Source organism: Sciurus carolinensis, chromosome 1 (genome assembly GCF_902686445.1).
Source record: "Sciurus carolinensis chromosome 1, mSciCar1.2, whole genome shotgun sequence".
Lineage (NCBI taxonomy): Eukaryota > Metazoa > Chordata > Mammalia > Rodentia > Sciuridae > Sciurus > Sciurus carolinensis.
Genome location: NC_062213.1, coordinates 171,296,900 through 171,320,363, shown reverse-complemented (window position 1 = coordinate 171,320,363; position 23,464 = coordinate 171,296,900). Strand labels below are relative to the sequence as shown.

General features: G+C 45.4%; 1 protein-coding gene across 4 annotated transcripts in view; it reads right to left on the bottom strand.

Annotated features, from left to right (window-relative positions):
* The window catches only part of LOC124985227 (BEN domain-containing protein 5), a 1,510,890-nt gene that overhangs the window by 172,470 nt on the left and 1,314,956 nt on the right, over positions 1 to 23,464 (bottom strand). For 3 of the 4 annotated variants that reach the window (XM_047553787.1, XM_047553806.1, XM_047553813.1), the window contains one exon: positions 20,548 to 21,094. The exons of the other annotated variant lie outside the window; for it this stretch is intronic. In XM_047553787.1, the coding sequence (XP_047409743.1) occupies positions 20,937 to 21,094 (158 nt within the window). In that variant the 3' untranslated portion in view covers positions 20,548 to 20,936. Of the gene's footprint in view, positions 1 to 20,547; positions 21,095 to 23,464 lie in introns of those variants that run through there. 4 annotated transcript variants of the gene reach the window in all.

Sequence of the window (23,464 nt, the reverse complement as noted above, 5' to 3'; positions counted from 1 at the left end):
GAGTTCAGGTCAGTCAAGCAGCGAAAGTGATGGGTGCTCAGACTTGATCCATGGAACACTCTAGAGTCCTCACTCTTCCCCTGACCACGCTTTCCAGGACATCTTACTTATTTGTGCTTCTTTTCTTCTTGAAGCATGGCGCCCAGAAGAGGGAGCCTTTCCCAGGTTTGACTGAACTTGCAGAGGAAAGCACAGCGCCTGTCTCCTCCGCTCACTCCCACCCCATGGTGGCTCCTCCTAGGCTGCCACAAAGCCTGCTCTGGAGGCTGGTTCCAGCTGATATACACGGCTCTTGCTGTCAGTTCAGCTCTGGCCTTTCTGCCACATGCATCTGCCAAGAGGACGATTCTGCCCGGAGGACCCTGGTGCCTTGTCCACGAGTCAGATGTTGTGCCTGGATGTGACTGGTTGCTAAGCCCCTTCTGGTTGTGTGAACTTTCTAAGCCTCGATTTCCTTGTCTGGAGGTTGGAAAAAATAATACCTGCCTCACTATCAGTATGATGATTAAATGGGACCAAGATAGTACAATGGCATTATTAACTGTAACATGCTATTTATGTCAGATGAGCTATTCCTGTAAAAAGGAGAATCAGACTACTGTGGCCTGCTGAATGCCTGAACGTGTGTGTCCCTCAAAATGCATCAGCTGAAACCTAGTCACCAAGGTGATAGTATTAAATGGAAGAGCCTCAGGGAGATGGTAAGGTCATGAGGAATCTGCCCTCGTGATGGGGGTTAGTACCCTGTGAAGATGCCTGAAGCAGCTTGTTCACCCCTTCTGCTATTGGAGGACACAGAAGGTACCAGCTATGAGGAACAGGCCTTCACCAGACACCGAATGGCTGGCACCTTGCTCTTGGACTGCCCAGCCTCCAGAACTGTGAGCAAAAATTTTCTGTTTGTGAATCACCCAGTCTAAGGTATTTTGTTCCAGCAGCCTGAACAGACTGACACAGACTCAAATGGAGCAGAACACCAGGCCTGCAGACTTTGTTGCTATTTGAGATTAGGGGTGGGAAAGAGGGGAAACAGAGAAAAAGGCACAATTGCTAGGCAGTGGCTAGGCAGGGGCAGCCTAATCAGGACAGAATGGGGACATGCCGTGGATGGCTCCAGGAGGGCTTACTTCTTGCTTTCATGTCGGTTTCAGCAACTCCCCAGGTATTTCCATCTTCACTTGATGTGAGGTTGGAAGGGTAGAGGGACTAGTACAAGGCCACACAGACAAAGGGGATTAGTTCTAGCTACACGTGCTGCTCTGGAGACTCTCTTCCTTCTCGTAGCTAGAAATATTGTCTAGGTATCAATGACTCCTGAGAACACAGCCCCAGTCCCAATCTCTCTGACGTCATGCTCAACTTCCCCCAGATATCTGACATGCACAGTCCTATCTGAGAAAGGACTAGTCTCCTCCTCATCCTGAACCCCATCACAACTCCTATTTTCTAGTTGCTCAGACTGAAACCCTGGAGTCAGCCTTGACTCCTGGTGCTCTCACACTGCCTCCTCGAACCCAGTGGCAGATCCTTGTTTCTTCCAAGTAGCCTCCAGGGCAGCTCCTTGTCACTGCCACCTCCACACTTTAGTGCAAGCCCCTCACCCTTTCCTGAGTTTTTTTGGGAGCCTTCTAACAGGAAGACATCCTGCTTTTACCTTGTGCCCCTGTTGTCTTGTCCACACAGGAACTAAAGTGACTTCCATAAGACATAAATTCAATCATGTCATTTTCCTGCTCAAAACCCTTCAGTGGCTTCCCCTGGTACTTGGAACATGCTTTGAACTTTGCTCATAGCCTCAGCTCTGGTCCTGGCTGCATGGCCCATTGCATCTCTTCCCACTCTCTCCATCATTGCTTCTCCTCTGCACCCCTTCATGCACCCCAGGCCACCCTGCTTCTCCCAGGACATCTAAGTACCACCTGCACCGCAGCCTCTTCAATTGCTGATCCTATGTCCAGAATGCACTACTGACTTCCCAGGTGCCCACATGGATGACTTTCTCATTCCATTCAGGTCTTTGCTCAAATGCCACCATCTCAGAGAGGGGTTCTCTGATCACCTTCCCAAAAACACAATCACTACCTACCATATACAAATTCTCCTCAGCTCACATTGGGGTAATAATGATAAACCCATTATAAGTTGAAAATGTCATGGGTCAAAAATGAACAGCATACACCCAAGCTTCTGAACATTGTGGCTTAGCCCAGCCCAGCTCAGACATGCTCAGGATACTTATGTCGACCTACAACTGAACAAAATCACTTAAGACAAAACCTATTCTATTTAAAAAGTATTGAATAATTCACACAACTCATTGAATACATGTATCCAAATTATGTTTGGAGCACAGTACACTATAGAGCATTGGTGGTTTATCCTCGTGATCTCGGGGCTAACGTATGGCTCGCTGCTGCAGCCCAGTCATCAGCCTGGGGGAAAAAAAAATCAAAACTCAAAATTTGAAGTACAATTTCTTTTGAATTTGTATTTCTTTCACACCATCATAGAACCCAAAAATCAAAAACTTAGCCAGTTTAAGTCAGTGACAATCTGAATATCTCTTGGTCCCTTTGGTTTGTTGTCTTCCTCTGTGAGAGAGGATGAGGAGACAGAGTTGCTGCTAAGCTGTGACATGTGCTTGGGTCAACATGGTGGGCATCATCTTCCAGAAGGCATTCCTGTGGCTGCTGGTGGCCATCCCAGTGCTCTGGTGGCATATCCTCCTTAATTACAAAACCACAGTTGACAAAGATTAATCTTGGAGCGACGCCTGGCATTCGGTGTGCTTGCCACAGTTAAGCCCATCATTGCAAAGGCCTAAGCTCGGGGGCTGGGAAGTGGGTGCTTCCCTGCAGCTGTTGACCTGGGGGCTGGGAGGAGGGCTCTGCCATAGAGCCCAGCAGCGTGATACCCAGCTGTTGTGCCAGGCTGCCTACTGAGCCCTTGCATGCCTGCCAGAGTGATTACTCTTGTTCCACTTTGAGTTTGGGGACATTTTCTTGGAGAGTGATCTCTGAAAGGAGAGGGCAGGGCCGAAGAGCAGTGGCCGGCAGTTTCTTGTTTGCTCATTTAACCCTTCCTCATGAGCTGCAGAATTCTCATTGTTCAAATGTCGAATCTGAAGCTCAGATGGAAGTGGAAGGATTTTCCAAGGTTTCCAGATAACAGACATACTTCCACATCCTTTCGCAGCAGGACAGAGTAAAGGTTGGCTTTCATGGGAAAACTGCTTGGATGTACCCAGCCCATGCCCAGTTCACGTAACCACCCTGTCAGCCTCTCATCCCAGGTGAGCAGGGCCAACTGAGTGCTGAGGAGGGGCGGGGAGAAGGGTTGTGTGAGGTGCTGCAGGGACCCTTAGGAGGGACAGGTCACTGGGGAGGAGAGGAGCAGATGGGCCTTGAGGAACCACATGGTTTTGAGACAAGGCTGCAGTAGAAACTGACATCTCGGGAAGAAGACAGAGTCGGGTGCAAAGGCCCAGAGGCCTCATGAGTGTGACAGAGAGCAATGGCCGAGATCCTCAGAAGAGGGTGCTGCCCTACGAAGGGCACACTTCATCCTACCACAGGGGACCCTCTGAAATCATGTGTGGGACAGACTGGAAGGGCCGAGCCAGAAGTCTCCAAGACTCTAAAATACTTTATTACCCAGAGGTAATCTGACACCATCTGGGAAACAGAAAATAGGAGTCCCTTGCACTGGTGACATTCCCCCAGTGGCCACCTCCCTCTGCCTTCTTGTCTGGGAAACAGTCTGGGGATGGCTGCTCCAGGCTTTCTAGCAAACTCAGGTCTGAGGGATGCCACAAAGCAGGCAGGACCAGAGCAAGAAGGTTGCCCCTCAGGTTGCATATCAGCTTTGTGGTGAGGAGGACTCGGTGAAGGAGGAAGGAAAGGTGGTCACATGTCGCCTGGGGACACAGGCACAGGTGTGACCAGGCTCTAATCTCATTAACTTGCTGAGCCACCTCGGGAAGCCCCTTACCCTCTCTGGTTTGGGGGTTTCTATCACTTTTTCTATTCTATTGTCATTTTTCTATTGCTGTAACCAAATGTACGAGACTGAGCAATTTACACAGAGAAGAAATTTACTTCTCACAGTTCTGGAGGCTGATAAGTTGAAGAGCATGGCGCCAGCATCTGCCAGGCATCTGGTGAGGGCTGCCTGCTGCAGTGATGTGGCAAGACAGAGCACATGTTCTGGCTCAGGTCGCTCTTTCCTTCCTTCATAACCACGAAAGTCATCATGGGGCCCCAACATCATGGCCCCATTTAATCCCCAACACTTTCCAAACACATCACCAACATATGAATTTGGAAATTAAGTTTCTAATACAGAAACTTTAGAGGGACACATTCAAACCATAGCAAAGAGCTCTTACTTGGACACAGACTCCTCGGCAATGACAGCTGCTCTGCTATTAATGACTCCTTGGACCTCAGCCACAGGCTGTAGCCCTAGATCTGCCTGCTTTCCTTCCTCTTGACTTCCACAGAGTTCCATGAAATGCCTATTCTGTACTAGCTTTTGTGGCTACAAAGACAGATAAAAATAATACCTGTTTTTGAGAGCATTTGTGTATGCTGTTAAGTGAGAAAAACAAGCTGCAGAAGAGGATGTCATGTTTGTGTTTACGGATTTTGCCACTGTGTGTACACAATAGGTATGTGACACACCTACATGCTGAATAGAAAACTGGACAGACACACATGAATCTAATAGTTGTTTGAGAGGGGATGGCACTTCTTTTTAACTTTGAACTTTTTTTCCTCCAAATATTTCTGCATTGCACCTTACTATTTTCTAATTAAAAAGCAATCACAATAACTCACCTTTAGTGAGTTCTTACTATCTGCCAGGCATTTTTCTAGGACCCTGACACAATTAACAGAGTTAATCCTTGCACAACCCTTATTATTAACCCCTTTTGCAGATGAAGAACCAGAGGCACTGAGATTAAATAGCTCTCACAGGATTGCACAGATTCCAGGAAAGGTAGCCGGGATTCAAGTCTCAGATGATGGCAGTCTGACAGAAGAACACGGACTTTTCCCATCTGACCACACGGCCTCTGGTACATAAAGATGGACAATGAAGAACAGTGGCCAGCCTGCCTGGGAGGTAGGAGAAGCCCTGAGGCTCCTCCATGAGCATGTGGAGTGCACTTTGTGCTACTGGAGGGCCAGGGGGTCTGTGCAGGGCTTGGCGCCTCAGAGATCTCCGGGGGAAGACTTCTTACTATAGTCGACAAAGCCACTGAGGATGTGCTCCCTAGGTGAAGATGAAGATGTGGGATGATGTGTTTGTGGGGAGGAAGGCAGGCATGAGCAAGACCACGTGTGGGTGAATACATGCCAAAGTCAAAGGCCAGATCAGACACCAGCTGAACAGAGAGGCTGGAGTTTGTCCTGAGCCTCGGGAGCCTTGGGCTTTCTGCAGGGAAGACACTGGTCCCTGGGTTTAAGGGTCCTTCCTGGGGAGCTCCCCTCTTCTCCTCCCTTCTTTCAGCATGGGGAGGGGAGCCCAGGAGCCCTCCTATTCGACACTTTCACACCTTCTGTAGGGTGCTCCAGGCTCTGCACTCGGTAAATTCCAAAATGGGTGAGCCTGGGTTCTTCCTGTTATCTTACAATAGATTTCATAACCAGATTTAAAAAACAAACAAACCAACAAAAACCCAATGTTAGAATGCAGACAGTTCTTAAAGAGATGTCCAAAGTTCAGTACTCCTCTGGCCTATGGAGTCCCCACATGTCCTCTAAGGTCCAGCACAAACATCAGCTCCTGTGGGAAAGCCTCCCTAACAAACAACCTCTCACTTGGATCCTCCCTTGTTTCCTCTCTGGGACATGCTCCACTCCTGGCACTGAACTCCTTTTTCTGTCCTTCTGACCCCATGCTCAGCACTGCCTGGAGCTGCTCCAGGCTCTGACAGTGGTTGATCCACTCCATGTGCCAGAACCCAGTATGGGCCTGGCCCATGGCTGGCCTCCAGAGTCTGTTGGCTAAAGTTTGACAGTCGAGTGGGCAGTGGGCCTCAGCAACAAGGAGAGCCCTGAAGCTCTGAGACCCTGGACAGTGCTGCATGCTAGACATGTGACTGGCTCAGGCCCTAAGGATGTCACAACGAACTGGTCAAGTGCTTTCAGGGTCTCTCGTACCCTTGGGGAGAGTCTGTCTGGTTCCATGTGTGTGAGTTTGAGAGTCCCAGTGTCCTTTGCCTTTCTAGGGAAGCCATGAACCTTTGGTAATAAAGGCAACTTGTCTGCACACAGTCATGAAGACAAGCAGCTGTCATGGCTGCACCAGGAAGGGTCTCATTTGGCACCCTATCCCTCCCCACTAATTAAGAGGCCAGGCAGCATGGGGATGGGCTTATCCCAGCAGACGCTGCCCACCTCACAGCCACTAACAACCTTCCTACTTCTAGCCTTCCTGGCTGTCTCCCATAGTGAAGCCAGAAGGAGTTTTCTAAAATACAAAATGGGCTGCATGTTCCTTGCTAGATACCTTTCTATGCTCCCCACACGCTGAGCAGTGGCCTCTATCTTGTCTCCAGTCTCACCTTCCTCCTTCTCTCCTGGTCACCTCACTCCAGCCACCATTTATGCTGCTTCTCTTCTTGGATGCTCTCCTGGCTCCTTGCTTCACTCTGAGTCCTAAAAGCCCCTATTGAACACAAGGCTCCCGTCTTACCCAGCAAGGTATCCCTTCCCTTCCCTGAGACTCTTACAGAAGCTCCAGTTTGTATCAGCTCAGACGCCCTCCCTAACAACTTGTGCTCCCTAGTACTGAAGGCCAGGCACTGTGCTGATCACACACACGTCCAACCTGGAAACCGCCCTTCAGGATCTGGCCCCTTCTAAACTGCTAGTCCCACAGATGGCTGGGAAGGACCTTGAGTATGTCACTTTCCATCTCTTGGATTTAACTTCCTCCTTAGCAAAAGGAGGTCTTCAACTCTGGAGGTCATTGTGAATTAATGATATGGAGCACTAAAGTAGGCCACAGCTCTCTTCAGTGTTCCGCATACATCAGCTCCTCCATCCCCACCGTGGGCCAGAGAGGCTGAGGGGCTTGCTGAGCATCAGGCCCTGCACGCAGGAAGCTGTGGGACAGTCACGTCTGGCCTGGCGGAGGCATGCGAGACAGGAATATGCCAGGCACGTTCTGAGGACAGCACACAGACGAGCCTGGCTGGAGCTCAGGGCTGGTGTTTAATAAAAGATTAATGAAATTGTCAAATTGACCTTGTCAGTGTCTGCTCAATCCAATTACGTGGCTGTGGCCCCCATGAGTGGGGTTAAAACAGGAGTGCACAGGAGACACCAGCCGGTGGCCCTGAGGGGAGAAGGCGGCTGCCCTGGAAGCCCTGGAGGAAGTCAGTCCCGCCCCATCCCCCAGGCCCCATCCCAGATCTGCTCGCAGCTCTTAGGGTGCAATGTTCCATGACTCCAGGGAAACTGCACCTGAGTATCTCCCTCTGCCACAGAGGGGCACTGGGCACCCCTTCCCTGTTGCCCAGGTGCTGGGCTTTGTGCTGAGCCCAGGACCAGGGTGAGTAAGGCACAGTCCCTGTCCTTGAGGAGTCCTTGGTCTGGTGGGAGAGACAACATGGAAACAACTCATGAATGTGAGCAGTGCCCTGATTGATGGCAGCCCAGAGAAGGTGCAGCTGGACCAGCCTGGGGCTCAGCCTTCCCTGGAAAGGATGGTTCCTGTGGTGAGAAGTGAGCCAAGATCTGGCCCAGAATAGAGAGGTGGGGAGAATGTGAGGGGCAGAGACATCCTCAGGGACCTCCAGGTTCCAGACAGCAGGACTATGGAGGAATGATCTGGACTGCAGCTGGGCTGTGGGCAGTGTGTTCATGGTGGAAAAGGTTGGAGGTAGTGAGGTGCGGGGGCGTCCATACTCACATCCATTCACTTCACTACACCTGGGCTGTGACTTGGGATGCCTCTGTCACTTGTACTTACCCAGTGCTCCATGAGCTCTTGGGAGGCAGGGGGGCTCCATCTGTTCTACCCCAGTGCTAGCTCAGTGCCTGACCCAGAGTAGCTCTGGGTGAATATTTGCTGAGTGAATAAACATTTGAGATCATTTTATTGAAATACTTCAGAGTAAATTTGGAGACAGGCATTCGTCTACTCAAGAGTAATTTAATAACCACAAATGCCTTTAACACAGTGGGGCGAAGAAAAAAAAAGGTGTGTGTTTCCTTTATTGCTGCTGTTAAAATAAATGGCATTTTTAATAAAGTGTCCCCATACAGCATATAGAATGTGGCCACATGATGGAATAAATAAATATCTGGTAAAATTATGCATTGCAAAGCAGACTTTTTCAGGTCTTTTGGTTATTAAATTTAATCACTTTTGAGCCATGCCTCTACTCTTTTTCCTAGAGGCAGGTACGCTTTTGATTAAAATTTGGGCCCCAGAGCGCTTTCACAGGGGAAGGCTGAGCTTCGTCCCCAGAGGAACGGCAGTGGAGCCACAGGATGATGGGCCAAGGCAACAGCCACAATTTGCTTCTCACTTGATGGACGTGTTTATCCCTAGACAGAGCGCACAGCAGTCATGGGGCGTATGGAAATCTTGCAATTAAGGCAAAGTCTAATTAGAGACTACATATTCAAAATACAAAGGAAGCTCCGAGTGGCAGCCGCTCTGGTTGGCTCTGAAACGTGATTATGCCTCTCTAGGCCCTGCCTTGGCCACTGGTCGACTGCATTGGCAGGGAAATGCACCCCGCAGCCACTTGTGGTTTCTTGGGGGCAGTTTTGCCTTCTCAGGCCACAGAGACACCTCAGTCCACAGGTTCTGACCTGACTTTGACTCCTGAGTCTGCTCGTTATTACCACACGAGCCTCAGCATCCCCATCGTCTTCTCAGGAGGGAGGGCAGCCATCTACAGGACCACAGAAGGATCAAGTAAGGGCTTTGTGGTGACTCAATTCAAGTCTGCCCTTGAACAAATTAGGTCAGTTCCATTCATTGGCCCCTAGCCCCAGCCAGCCAGGTGAGAACATCCAGCTCAGAAGTGAGGCTCGCCTGGGAGCCAGAGGAGAGAGCTGGGAGGGAAGTGCTCTGCTCACTACATCATTCAGTGGTGGGGGCACTGTCACGCTCCTGTTACTGCCCTTCTCACTAACAAAGAACAAAAGACAGACAGAAAGAAAACAAGCCACCTTGTAAACATAATTTAAAACCCAGGGAGCCCCACCCACTGGAAATCTGGTAGACGCTCTGTGCGGTTCACATTCTGACTGGCCAACACTGGAAATCTCAGTGGGATCTACTTGGCCTTGGACCAGGCTCTTTGAAGGGCGGCACCCCACAAAGCCCACACCTGCCCTCCTGGGCCCTGGGAAGGCAGCAACAGGCTAGACTACACTGTGTTAAATCTTTTCCTCCTAAAAGATTGGAGCCAATGAGGCTTTCTGCTTAAATGGCCTAGAACCATCTCCCGAAGCTCCTTAACTCAGAAAAGCATGCGAGTCAGCAAAATGAAAATAATTTAAAGATCCATTGGAAAAAAAAGAACCCTAACCTCCCTCCTTCTACAGCTATGATGGCCTCTCAGTAGTGGCTCTCATTTTTCATATCCAGGCCAGGGGCTTTCCACCAGTTTGAGAAGGAATGTACCAGAGACTGGAATCCGCTCCCCGTGGGAGGGCACAGACTGGTGGTGGGAGAACGGTTAAGGATCCACTTGGAGAGAACCCTGCTCCCTTGAGGACCGAGATATCAGAGCCATGTCTCCTTTCGGAGGTCAGGGGAGCAGGGACAGTGTCATGTGTGTTATAACTTAGGATATTGAGGTTCGCAGAAGGGAAATGACCATCCCTAAGTCCCACACAGGTGGAGTGCACCCTGCTAACCAAGTGCTTGGCACTTACTGTTTCTGTCATTTTAAAAGGAGGGCAGCACCTGTCAATGAGAACCTACTATGTGCCTGCCATGTGCTCAACAGTCCCCAAACAGTGACAATTTCTTGCTCTTGAAGCTGAGAAATCAGTTCCCTGTAGGGGATAAATCTCAGGACTGAAAGGACTGACTTAGTCAAGGTCATGCTACTGAAACACAGAGAGGAAAGTTTCAAACCCATTATCCCTCACCCCACAGCCCATGCAGCGGCACCAAGGAAGTGGCTCAGAAAAGACCTTTTATGGAAGAGAAAACTGAGCCCCAAACCAAATAAGTCACTTGCCCATGGTCACAGAGCTTGTACGTGGTGGAGCCCAGTCACACCCAGGCCAAGGGAGGTCGGAGTCCTCAGATAGAACCTCTGCCAAACCTTCCCTTCTCTCTTGACCTGATGGTGACATTTCAAGCTTCCACCTGTGGGAACGAGACCAGGAAGTTCTCATGACCCTTCATGCAGGGCTTTCTTGGTCCCTCAAGGTCTGACACCCTAGGCAGAAAGATCTGCTTTGGTCTCTGGTTTCCCACAGTCACTGTTCAGCAGGGGTCAAGCTTCCAGGGAGAGCTCCACTTCATCCAGGTCAGGCCTGAACACACGCTGTCCCCACCTCACAGGGCTAACAGTCCAGTAAGAAAGATGCACCTACAATGAAACTGCAGCTTGATGTGAGTCTAACGGAAGCCACAAGAGAGTGGTGCAAAGCATGGGGAGGATTTCTGAACCCAGGTTGGGAGAGGGCACTGAAGAGCTCATGGAGGAAGCAGGAGTCACAGAGCAGAGGATGCAGGAGAAGTTTCAGATGAAAGAAATAGCTTGTGTCAATGTCCATGTTCGAGGCAGCATTAAGCATGGTTGTGAAGAAGCCAGATACTGGAGTCACACAAGCTTGGATTCCGGTTTTGGCTCCTTCAGGTCATGGCTGAGCCATCTTGGGCAAGCTACTTATTCAAACTCTTTAAAATGGTTTCCTCATCTGTGAAATGTGGATGGTAATAGTTTCTGGTTCACAGGGTTGTGTGAGAAATAGATGAAAGAATGAAGAGTGCCTAGTACATAGCAAGTGCTCAACAAATTTTAGGTAATTAAAAAATTGTCCACATCTGTATCTCCTAAACCTGGAACACAGCAGGGGCTCAGCAAACATGAACAGAGATGAATTAACACAGTCCTGCCTCAGTTTGCTGGTGACTCAGACAGAGAGACAACTAAATAGACATTGTAATGCAGTGCTTCAGTGTTCACAGTTAGGAAAGGTGGGGTTGGGAGAGAGGGATGGGGGAGATTTGGAAAACTGTAGAAGAGAGAGTTTGTCTTAGGATGAGGTAGACATAGGCTTTTAGGGAAATATTTTAGCTGAGTCTTCACGTCTAGTGAGGACAGGATTTTCCCACAGTTCCTGACCCAGAAGAAGGATAAGAAGAGATGAGGCAGGCCCAAACCATTTCAGTTGAATCTTTTCTGTGGGAGTACGGTGGTAGGCTGTATGAGGGTGGGGCTGAGTGTGTGAATAGATCCCAGAGGCTCTGTGATCACTGCTCTTCAGACCAGAAAGTCTCCAGAAAGGCTCCAACATGGGAGTCATGGTGCTCTCTTTTATTATTATTTATTTAGTAATGTTTTAGTGAGTGTATACAATATCCATGGGCTGGGAATACATCAGTGAATGAGACAGAAAGCAAGAGGCTAAAGTGGATGGTGAATGTAATTATGATACAATTTGTGAATTATTTAGATAATTCAGATAAGAGGAACACACAGAGAAAACCAACAAACTAAATATACGTACAAAAATTCTGGTACTTTTTGTTGGAGAGGGTTGGAGGGTTTGGTGCAGAGGAAGAAGGTAGAGAGGTCTGGTACCCTCCTTCTTCCCTGTCATACGCTGGACACCTGAAAATGGGACAGTAAGTGGCTGAAATAAGGACACTTTACCCTATCGATTCCAGGGATTTTTAATTTACTTGAAATTTTCTCTCTTCCATGATTTCATCTAATCTATTACCATCCTGGGAGGCAGGCAGAGCCAGGATGGTCAGACCATTCTACTGATAGGAAAGTGTGTCCCCAGGTGATGGTCACATAGCATTTAGTGGCAGAGCCGGCTTTGAGGCTCAAGCATCCTGGTCCACTTTCTGCCCTTCTACCCACAGCTGCTTCTGGTCATGGTCCATGAATTTGAAATCACCAAGATGTCATTATGTGCCACTTGTCATGATTACAATATGGAGACATATCACTGTTCAAAACAGTGTTTCTCAACGTGTGGTCCCTAGACCAGCACCAGCAACATCACCTGGAAACTTGTTAGAAATGTAAACTTAAGGAGTCTCACACTAGACCTGCTGAATCAGATTCTGGGGTGGGACTTGCAAGTCATGTTTTGATGAGTCCTTTAGATGATTCTGATGCAGACTCAAGTTTTAGAACCATTGGTGTAGAGAAGAGAGCTCTGGATTTTGCCTCAGGGACTTCAGTCTAAGTTTCACCTGATTACTATGTGACTTAGGAAACTCACATTACCCACTCTTTTGCCTCAGCTTCCTTATTTCCAAAATAAAGACACATAATAGAATCTCTATGAGAAATCACATGAGATAATCTATGTGAAGATATTTTGTATTTTTAGTCAGCATGATATTGATAAAGCCATCATTCATTCATTCAACATGCATTTACTGAGCAACTAGTCCATCAGACCCAGGCCACCGGTGCTGGGAGCACCTCTTTTGCTGTCTAGTCAGAAGCCTCTGGGTTAAGATGCAGGTCAGCAATTAGTTCAGGTGGAAGAGACAGAGTGAGCATCAACACTCTACAGTGCAATGAGCTCTCATTAGGTAAGACTGGTTCTTTAAAATTATACATGCAAAATGTTGGGGTCTCACCTATAGGGTTGAGCCCAGGCACATCCTGCTGGGTACTTGAGCTTCTTTACCCAGATGCCTGGTCACATACACTTTTCATGAGGATTTCACTGAATTCTTAAAGTCTCAGATGAGCTATTATAGGCAGGACTTATTATATTATTGTAGGCATAAACTCAGGACAAGAGAGCAAGGTCACATGCCCAGGACCACAGAGTGAGAGTTGACTCAGAGAGCATCATGTCTGATGAGAGAAGGGACCAGTGAGAGGAGGGGAGTCTAGGATGGAGTTGGGACACGCATAGCTGAGCACCTCTGTGGAGCTGGTCTTTGTGCCAGGAGCTTTTGACTTTGCCTCTTTATTTTGTCCTCCCTACAATACTGCAGGGTGAGAATTATACTATACTTTTCTGATCAGGAAATGGCTCAGGGAAAAAGACCTAAATAGAGATGTAACCATAATTCAAATCTAGGACGGCCTGACTCAGCCCCCAGTCTATCCATAGCCATGACTCAGTAGACTTTTCCCCCAAAGGACCCCTAGAGGCCTCCGCAGGGACTGGGGAGGTACATGCAGGAGCAGTCACGCGCCTCCTTGCAAGCGGCCGCATGTTTTTGAAGTCTCCTGTTTCATTTTCTTCATGAAAATGCTTCTTCTTTGCTCTAATCTATGCTTGCTTGTTGTTACATAAAATGTTTTCAAGTATCAGTTAAAATTAGCTCTTCCTTCCTTCTCCCCTACACTTTCTCCCTTTCCCCCATCTTGGAGTAAAGCTGAGGCACTAGGTAGATGGGAGCAGTCAATGCTGTGCATACTTGCCAGTTCCTGTGGCAGGGTTGGGAGGAGGGTTGGGAGCAGGGCTCCTGCCCCCTGGGACGCCCTCAACTCCTTCCAGCTTTTATTCAGATCTCACCTTCTCTATGCATTGGTCCCCCACCACATGCTCAATCTGCCACACCCTGTTCTATATTTTCCCCTTTTCATGGCATTTATGACCTTCTGAGACCTTCTTCTTCGTTATGTTTTGCTTACTTTTCTCCCTACTCCACCCTGTCCCAACTAGATTCTAAGTTCCACAAGGGAGGATCTTTGTTTTTCTTCACTATGTCTTATGCATTTAGGTCAGTGACTGACACCTGGGAGACATTCAGTTTCTTGAATGACTGGATGAAGGCCAAAATGACTCTTAGGGGACTTCTGGATACAGACAGCATGAGGCTGGGACCCTCATTCTCTCTCCCCTATCCACTAATCAAACAGAAACCATGAACTTCTTAAATCCTCAGGTACTAGATCAGATGTGGCCACAAGAGTGCATTCTGGTCTGGTGGAAAGAGTTGAGGGTTTGGCGCCAGGCTGGTCTGTCGAGACCATCTGTGCCTGGCAGAGTGGTGGGCACAGGCTAGACATTCAGCATGTTTAAGATGGATGGATGGAGGATGAACAGGAAGACAAATGATATCACAGCCATTTATATCTTTCAAGCTTCGATTCAAATGACATGTCTCAGGCGACTACCTTGACCACAACCAGGCAAAGGAATCTTAGCTACCAGAATAATTCAACTGAGAGAAGGCCAATTAGTGAGTACAAGAGGAGTCTCTAGTGGAGGACCACATGACTCTTGACCTCACTAAAACATTATTATGGCTAACTTGGTAAAGATATTTATATACTATACAACTTGGAGGAGAGCCGTATCATAGAATAAGATTTTTTTTTTATTTTATTGTAAACAAATGGGATACATGTTGTTTCTCTGTTTGTACTAGAATAAGATTTTTAAAGCATCCCTCAAAGGCACAAATGTATGCACAGACAATTCACATAGGAAGAAATCAGGAAAATACATGTGTATATATAAAGCTAATTAGCCAAAATTTTAAAATTCCATATACTGGTGCAGAGGTGGGGAGATGGCATACACATGTGGACAATGCCTGTGACATGGCTCACCTTTTGGAAAGTAACATAACAACACACGGAAAGGACTAGGAAATGTTCTTGCCCTTTAACCCCATTAGCTTGCTCCTGGGGATTTACTCTAAAACACAGTTCAACATAAGAAGGACAGTCATGAATGATCATGCAGGCAGCATTTCTCTAATAGAATGTAGAGACAACAAAGCATACAATGAAGAGATAATCCTAATGTTATCTATAATTAAAAAGAAACAATAAAAAAATTTAAAATAATAAGAGAAGTTAATCTTGGCTCAATTCCAAGAAGGGTATTAAAATGATAGCTGTGCAAATCAGGCAGCAGAGAGGGAAATGTTTGCTCATGGTGTTGGATGAGCTGGGACGCAAGGTTGTGTGTGAACATGGCCGACACCAGCCGCCATGAACAAAGCTGTCACCCTGAACAGACAGGGACTCTCTGGGGTGAACATGCACTTGGGGCCAGTTCTGGGGATTATGACTGGACTTTCTTCTTAGACTTTGGCGCTATTTAAATATTCTTTTGTAATTTAAGTAAAAATGGAAAAGATCTCAACCAGCTGGAATGTTGGGCTGCAACCAACAAGATGAAATGTAACAGGGATGAATGCAAGTCCTGTATTTCATCTAAGAAATATATTTGAGAAATTCACATAATTGGGGGAAGGGGTGGGACTAAAGAACCATTAGGATGAAAAGGAGGAGAAAAAAGGAACAAATAGACCCCAGACTTACCAAAGTCTGGGGCTGCAGGTCTGGTGCAGTGGCTAGTTAGTATGATAAGGTGACAGGCCTGAGACTTTAAGGAACTTTCCCAATTTCTTGTAAGATAAAATAAAGAGTGAAGTCAGGATTTGAATTCAGTGTGAGTTTTTCGGGCTTCAAAATCCATGTTCTTTCTGTCACAATGCAGTAAACTAAAGGAACAATTACTGTGTGACCAAAAAGAGCATGCAGGGGAGGGTTGGTTGACATTTCCCCCACCACACATTCCCAGTCTTACTTATTGAACCTTATTGTTTCCATATAAGACATTTCCATTGCTACAGATTCTAAGTCAAAGTTCACCCATTGCTACAAATTCTAAGTCCAAGTCCAACAGTAAGAGGTGACATTCTGCTGAACAGACTCTCCTTGCAGGTGAGTCCAGTCCTGGGCCACATCTTTGGGGGCTCATCCATAAGAGCAGTCAGGGTGCTCAGAGTTCTCATGAACAGGGAGCTAAGACACCGATGTCTGGGGGCTTTATACGTAGCATATTAAGAAACCTGACACAATCCTGGGAAGTAGACATTACTATTTGCATTCCCAAAAGTAGAAAACTAAAATTAAGACAGGTAAAGAGCTTGCTCAAGGTCAAGACTAGTAAGTGGCAGTATTAGAATTTGAACACAGAGCTGTCTAAATCCAGGGTCCCACTCTTTGCCATGTAGCCTTCCTCATGTGAGACATGGTGGAGCAAAATTGAGGTATTTAGTAAAAAGCGATGATAGGACCTTCCTCTCCATAAAGGGCCATGGGTAGAAGCAGTCTGTATGATTTCAGAAGGGGTATTTAAATTAATTTGGCTGTTTCAGAGAAGTAGGCTTCTAGGACAACAGAACCCTTGACAGTGACAGCAATAACAAGATGAACTCTTGGGTAGAAGGATGATTATCACATTTGGAGGGGTTTGAGCATGGTCTGGAAGGACATTGTTACTGTGGAGAAGGTATCTGGTTGGAGAACCTGAGGTCCCATGAGCTTATAGAGCTGCCTTGCAGAAACTACCCGGTCTCTTCAAGAGAAGTGATGAAAATATCTGTTGCTGTATCTATTTGTAGACATAAAAGCACAAATCATATGCCAGAGGTAAACAAATTGGTCCATGAGAAAGCTAAACACAGAATGAAATGGATTCTGCTGGAAATGCTTACTGGTTTTTAAGGTTTCTTTCCTATAAAGAAGGAACCAAACTCTGGAGAGATGTGTAGTCTTGATAATAATCAAAATAAATAGTATGAGGTACTATTTTTTTTTACCAGTTAAATTGGAAGAATAACTTAAAAAATGGTTACACCCATCATATGCATAAAGAACAAAAAAATGTCATTCCTTTCGATCAAGGCAAAACCACCCTAAGAAAACAAATTTTTCCCTATAAAGAGAAAAATCTGTATGATACAAACACCACCATCTGAGTTTTATTTATAAACAATATAAAAATCCAAGGAGAGGCAAATGGGCCAGTTGGGCAGTAAGTGGCAGGGCCAGAGCTAGGTGAGGGGAACTGGAAGCCCCAGAGAACCTGGAGGGCATGCATAGGGAAGCCCCCAGGTCTCAAGAACTGTGGAATAAGAACAAAATCTCTAGGGAGTCAAAGGTGGGTATGAAAGCCAGTTCATTGCCAATAGGTGGGAGACAGGAAGGAACACTTGGGGAAGAACAAGCAGGTGTAGGGAGAGAAGAGAAATCCCAACCTTAACACTGATGATTTATCTACTCTTAATGGGGTACTATAGTTATATTCTCAGTCCTCCTAACCGCCCCTCAGCCAGATGTTATTTCTCCACTTTACAGATGAAGAAGCCTTTGTTAAGAAAGATGAAGTAACTTGCCTCGAGTGGCAGGTGCTAGAGTTGGGAAGTGATCTCAAACACTTATCTTCCCCCTAACTCAGCTCACTTGAACTGTGCTCCATGAGAATGTATGGCTGGGCACACTGGGGACTGGAAGATCTGTGCTTTGGTCCCACTTTAAAGGCCTGGGCATCTGACCAGATGGCTTACTCAGCCTCAGCTTCCTGCCTGTCCGCCTTGTGGATAATAGAACTGACGATTACGAAGGTCATGGAATAACATGGGGACATGTTAAATGAGCAGGGAAGGGTACAAGCCTGAGCATATGAAGATCACAGACATGTAAAACACAAATTTATACCCTTGAAAAGAGACTAGAGGAGACAGATATATCACAATACTTTCAGCAGTGCAATTTGGAGGGTTTTCCTTATTTTTCCAAAGATGTCTATAAAGTGGTTTTTTATTTCTTTACAATTACAAAAAGTTCATCACTTAGAAATGCATACAAGAAACCACCAAGAACATAATAGTCACCAATTCCGCTAGGAAATAAAATCAAGCCTCATCTTTTAGTTCCAACTGGTGGTGATGTAGAACTTGTTGCCAGGGCTTCTGAAGGTAGCACCCGTCCTTGTCAATTCATGTTCTGCCAATTAAGTATCAACAACCCTGTACTGTACAACTCATTGAACTGTTTCAGGAACCAAAAGAATCTAAGGGTGAGTATGAGGGGAAAAATCAATGGAGTCTAAACAGAAAGTCACCTTCTGTTAAAAAAAAAAAAAAAATTGGTAAGCAAAAGAAAGATTCTAAGCAAGATTTTAGGGAAAGTCCACAGTTATTAAAGAAGAAATTTATTTTCAATTTCAATTATCCTCAGGCAATTTAAAAGAACCATCAGAGTTTTTGTTTGTTTGTTTGTTTTACTTTTTGTTTTGGTTATTGTTTACTAAGAAAACCCTCTTATTCTTTCATTGATATGGATCTTTCAATGAGTTCTACTAAACGTGCATCTTTAAAATGTGGTGCTTGTGTAAAATATGTCTCATCCCAGACCTCCTGAATCAGGATCTCCAGGCCCAAACCCAGGAATATGTATTTTAAGCACCTCAGCAAATTCTTAAGATTGGGCCAGTCTGGGAAACACTGCTACACAACACTATCTTGAGTTTCATGTGTTTGAAGGTAATAAACGCTATAAATGATGCTATTATTGCCAATCCCTCTAAATGACCTGAATATATGAGACCTATTAGCATTAGTGACTACCACTGACTACTTAGGTTAGGTCATGCTAAACACACCCTGAGATTACATGGCTAGACTCTCAGCCAGACCCTAACTTTCCACTCATTTTTCAGAAATGAGGTGAAAGGGCAGGGTTTCCACAGACCTGGATTCTGATCCAGCTCAATCACTGAGTGCCCCAGGACCTTAGGTGAGACATCATTTCACATTTCCTGAGCCCATCTGTTCATCTGGTTTAAGAATGAAGGTCTTATCCTCAGATCACAATGGTAGGCAGCAGGTACAGAGCAGGGGTGCAAAACCATTGGCTCAGAAGCAGGTTTTCTTGTTGCACCCACTTCTGATTTCATGCTACCTTATATGCCAAGAATAACTGACACCTGTATGTCTTTATAATTCAGAGTCCTCTTCCCAGATACTATCTGGACTATCCACCACAACCTTAAGTTAGGAATTATTATCAAAAGTCAAGTGAACTGCCTCAAAGTGGTAAAATAAGGACTTGCACTCAGATCCCACAGTCTTTCACGGATCTGTTTGTTCCTAACGTACACATCACGCATTACACAAAACACTTTGACATTCATGGCATTTTTTTGCATATTTTTCCATGACTTTTCCCTCAAACTAACCTAAATGCACTCATAAAGTAAGTTCTGTGTCGTATTAGTCTTCAAAGGGAAAGCAGAGAGCCTCTGGGTGTTTCTATTTTCATCAAACTCAGGAAGAAAAAGGGATGAACTCAACAATGATGTATAGTTTTTCCAGTTGCTCAAGAATTCTCTGCTATTCATGCCCAAGCTGTGCCATGCCATAGACTGAATATATATTCACAAGAATTTACTGAACACCTACCTACTAAGTGTAAAGAATTTTACTTACCTCATGAAATGAATTGCCCTATGTTATGCACTTAGAAAAGTCCTGGTTCACAATCTGTTGTTATTCTTCTTACTTATTGATATAGTTCATAGGGTAGGCATTATTTTCTTCACTATACTGATAAAGATGCTGAGACCTTGAGTGATTGGCCCAATCTACATTGGTATTTTGAAGAAAGCTAGGAAAATATCATAAGAGGAAATTCTTGTCTCTACATGCTATCAGTGAGCATACAATAGTTCACATGACAAAGGATTATTTAATTATTGAAATAAAGGGTTTTAAAGTGGCAGCTACTTTCCCTACTTACCCCAGTGACCTGAGTTTTTGCTTACAGACCATTAATTAGGAGATAAATCATTAGAAAAATTAGAGGACATAGTTTTCCAATCACTGACTAAAAGCCAACAATCAGAAATAAGGATGAAAACTGTCAACATTTATTTAGTACTTTATATGTTATCTTTAATCCTTACAGCAACTCTGCAAGGTAGGTATTAGCTTCTTTTTACGGAATAGTAAACAGAAACACAGAGAGGTTCGGTTAAGTCCAAAACAAGCAGGGGGAAACTAGGTTTGGAACCTAGAAGCGTCTGTCCAAAGCTCTTGCCCTTTCCAAAATACCATGCTTATTTCAGAAGGCATTACAGAAAGGAAAGTGTAAATCAACAGGAAGAACGAGTGTGGTTTGCCAAAAGGTGTGCCAGACACCTTAGAGACTCAGTGACTGAATAAAGAATGAGGTAAAAATTATGTAACCTGAAAGATCATTTGAGATAGAAATAGGATGAACAAACTGCTCATTGCCCCTACTTCCTGACTGCAACCCTGCACCACATCTAACACTGTCACCCCCTGGTACCCCATCTTTGCCAAGATTGGTGTAAATTATCAGGAAAGCCCATCATCTTGAGAGAGGTGATTGGTCCAAGATCAGACTTTTGAAATCAGAGAAAGTAATCTGCTTTTGAGACAGCCCTTCAAAGCCACAGACAGCAACCACATCCCCTATGAGTTTTCTCTCCTTCACACTGAAGGTTTCTCTTGTGAAAGAAAGGACATTCCAGGCCATATGACATACCTAACTATACACTCAATATTCTAAATAAATGAGGATAATGATTGTCTACACCAAGAATTCATGAAGTTTTATTATAGAACAAAATAGAGGAACAGAGATAGAAGTCTTTGGATGGTAAAAATATCAGTTCAAATCCCAGTCAAGGGATAGGCAGCTCAGAGATGCTCTCCGGCCCTCTGGACACAGTGCTTTCCCATACCCACAACCACACTGGCGGTGGCAGGTCTGCTGCCCAAGTCTCAGCAAATCCCTGTGCCTTCTCTGGAGTAGGAAGTCCAAGTGAAGAACAAGCAGCTGACCCCAGAACTCTGTGGGATCCCTGCCTGCATACCAGCATGCACACTGGAGTCTGACTCAGACGGCACTGTGTTCTGCAAAGCACATGCCGCATAAGAAAAACACAAAGGCTTTATGAAAAATCCAAAGTTTATTGCAAATTGTATTTTGCTTCCCTTCGTTCTTCATTTTTACAAGATTTATTGATATCCATGATTTTTTCACAGATGTACTTGTTGACTTTGGAGAGTCTCTGTGCAATTTCAGTTTCATCCACAGTTTCTTGTGCTATTCTGTCATACAAACACTCTAGACAGAGAGAAGAAACAAGAAGGCCAAGGATTAATGGTGAATTCAAGAACAAATCTTTTTTTTTGGGGGGGGTGCCTCCTGACATACTTCCCTTGCATAGCTGTAGTTTAAAATTCACACCATAAAATGTACTTTGAAAAGAGTAGGAATACATTACAAATTTATACTTTAAAAATAATGGTAAAACATCTACATGCCACCACCTAGTTTAACAGGACATTAAGGGTCCTTCTAAAACCTCTGGATGTCCCTCCCCAGCCCTCTCCTCTCCTTTCCCTCACAGAGGTAACCACACTCCTGAAATGTCTGCTTTTCTTTTCTTTAGGTGTTAACATTGGTATATATCCTTAAATAACATATATATTTTTTCAATTTTCAGTCTTTTTATAAATGTCCCCATCTCTATATGCCTTTCTGACTTTATTTTTAATTTTTATCTTTTATTACTCAATGTTACAGTTGTGAGATTTACACATGTTGGAGAATATGGCTATAGAGCATTCACTGCCATTGATGAGTGATGTTCTATTATATGACCGAATCACACATTGTTTATCCATTTTGTTGTCCATGGATACTTGGTTTCCCAATTACCAATAACCTCACACATGTCTTAGGGGCATACATGCAAGTATTGGCCAGGGCATGGAATTGCTAAAAGTTGGGGTGTGTGCATACTCAATTTTGCTGGGTGATGCCTGGTAAATTGTTTTCCAAAGCAGTTGTGCTGACTAACATTTGGAATAGTAATATATGCAAGTGCTAGTTTCCCCAACACTTGGAACTGTCACATTATTAAGGTTTTGATAACCTGGTAGGTGTGAAGTGGTATCTCTTTGTGGTGATTATCAGTGAGGCTGAGGATGGCTACTTTCTTGCTGAGTCTGTCATTTGCTATGATGAAGCAAAAAGTCAGCCCCAGAAAAGGCCTGATTAGAGACTGATTTACAGTTGGTCTCTGAACCTGAGGACCTGGTACAAGTCATTGCCCTAGATTGCTTATTTCATAAACAAGGGAGGACAAACTATAGAATATCCTTCTTAAGAATGCTATGAGGTATTCAGGGTAAACATTTTATAAGCCTTTTCCAAACTATAAGGAATACTACACCTGCATGGGTTATTCTGATTATTTTATGTGTATATAATTTTTAATTCCAAGAGGGCAAAGCAAGATTAAAAAAAATGTATTGAATGAATAAAGAAAAGCTTTTCCAGGGAAACCTAAGATGTCATAAAACGACTGGGGTGTGGGTGGGGTGTGTAATCACGGGCAAAATCTTTAACTTCTCTGAGCTCTGAGTTTCCTCACCTGTAAAATAGGAATGGCATTTCAATCTTAAGAAACTGAAATGGAGAATAAGCAAAATCCTGTATTTACCAAGCCAGCTCAGAGCAGACAGGACACAGAGTGTTAACAATAGAAGGATCATAGAGACTACCTTGTGCTAATCCCTCCAGATGTATGTGAGAAGGCTGAGGCCTGCAGAAAGGCAGACAGGGCAGAAGCTCTGCCGCCTCCCCACACTCTGCCTTTCCTGGACTTGGAGCTATCCTGCCTCCTGCTGCCATCTAGGCTGCAGGTGCTTGTGCTATGAACCATCTTTCTCTGGGCCACTCTTTCCTCCCCACTGAGAAGGGTTTTGCACAGAGATGCCTTTAAAAGTTTTTAATTGCCTTCCACTGCTTCTTGACCACTCCCAATCTTCAGTTCATCTTGTCTTGGCCTTTCCATAAGGACTAAGAAGCAAGAAGATAGGGGGCTATGTCTCGTCCACCCCATTTTTGCTATATCCACCTACAGTTCCTTTCCATTCCACGTTATCCCACAAATCAGTGTACTTGCTCATCTCTGCCCAGAAGACCCTTGCTCTGCTCTTCACCTACCCGAGACCGACTCCTTCTTCCAGTTGCAGCCTTCTAGGAAACTACCAAACTGAGTTAGGAAACCTCACTGTACCTACAACACTATGCTCCCAAACCTGTTTTGGGTTTTCTGTGGAAAACCTGATCACGATCTAATCAAACTATGACCACACTTGGCACTGCCTCTCCAGCCCGGGGCCAGGAATACACAAGCACTCATGGTGAGCTTGCTGGGATGTGAACCCACCAAGTTCAAGATGAGGACAACAGACTATGCTGAGAGGTTCAGGTGCTCGGGCATGGCTCTGACCCTGGATACTGTGCAACCTCGATGCGCACCCTCTCTGGATCTCAGTCTCAGCATCCATGAAACTGGGATGTCAAACTAGGTAATCTCAAGAGATTCTTCTCACTTGCTATAGTTGCCTATAAAGTCATAAGGGCAGGAGAGAGAAGCAGAAGGCAGGACAGTGCGTCCCCGGGCCTCAGAGCCACTAGCAC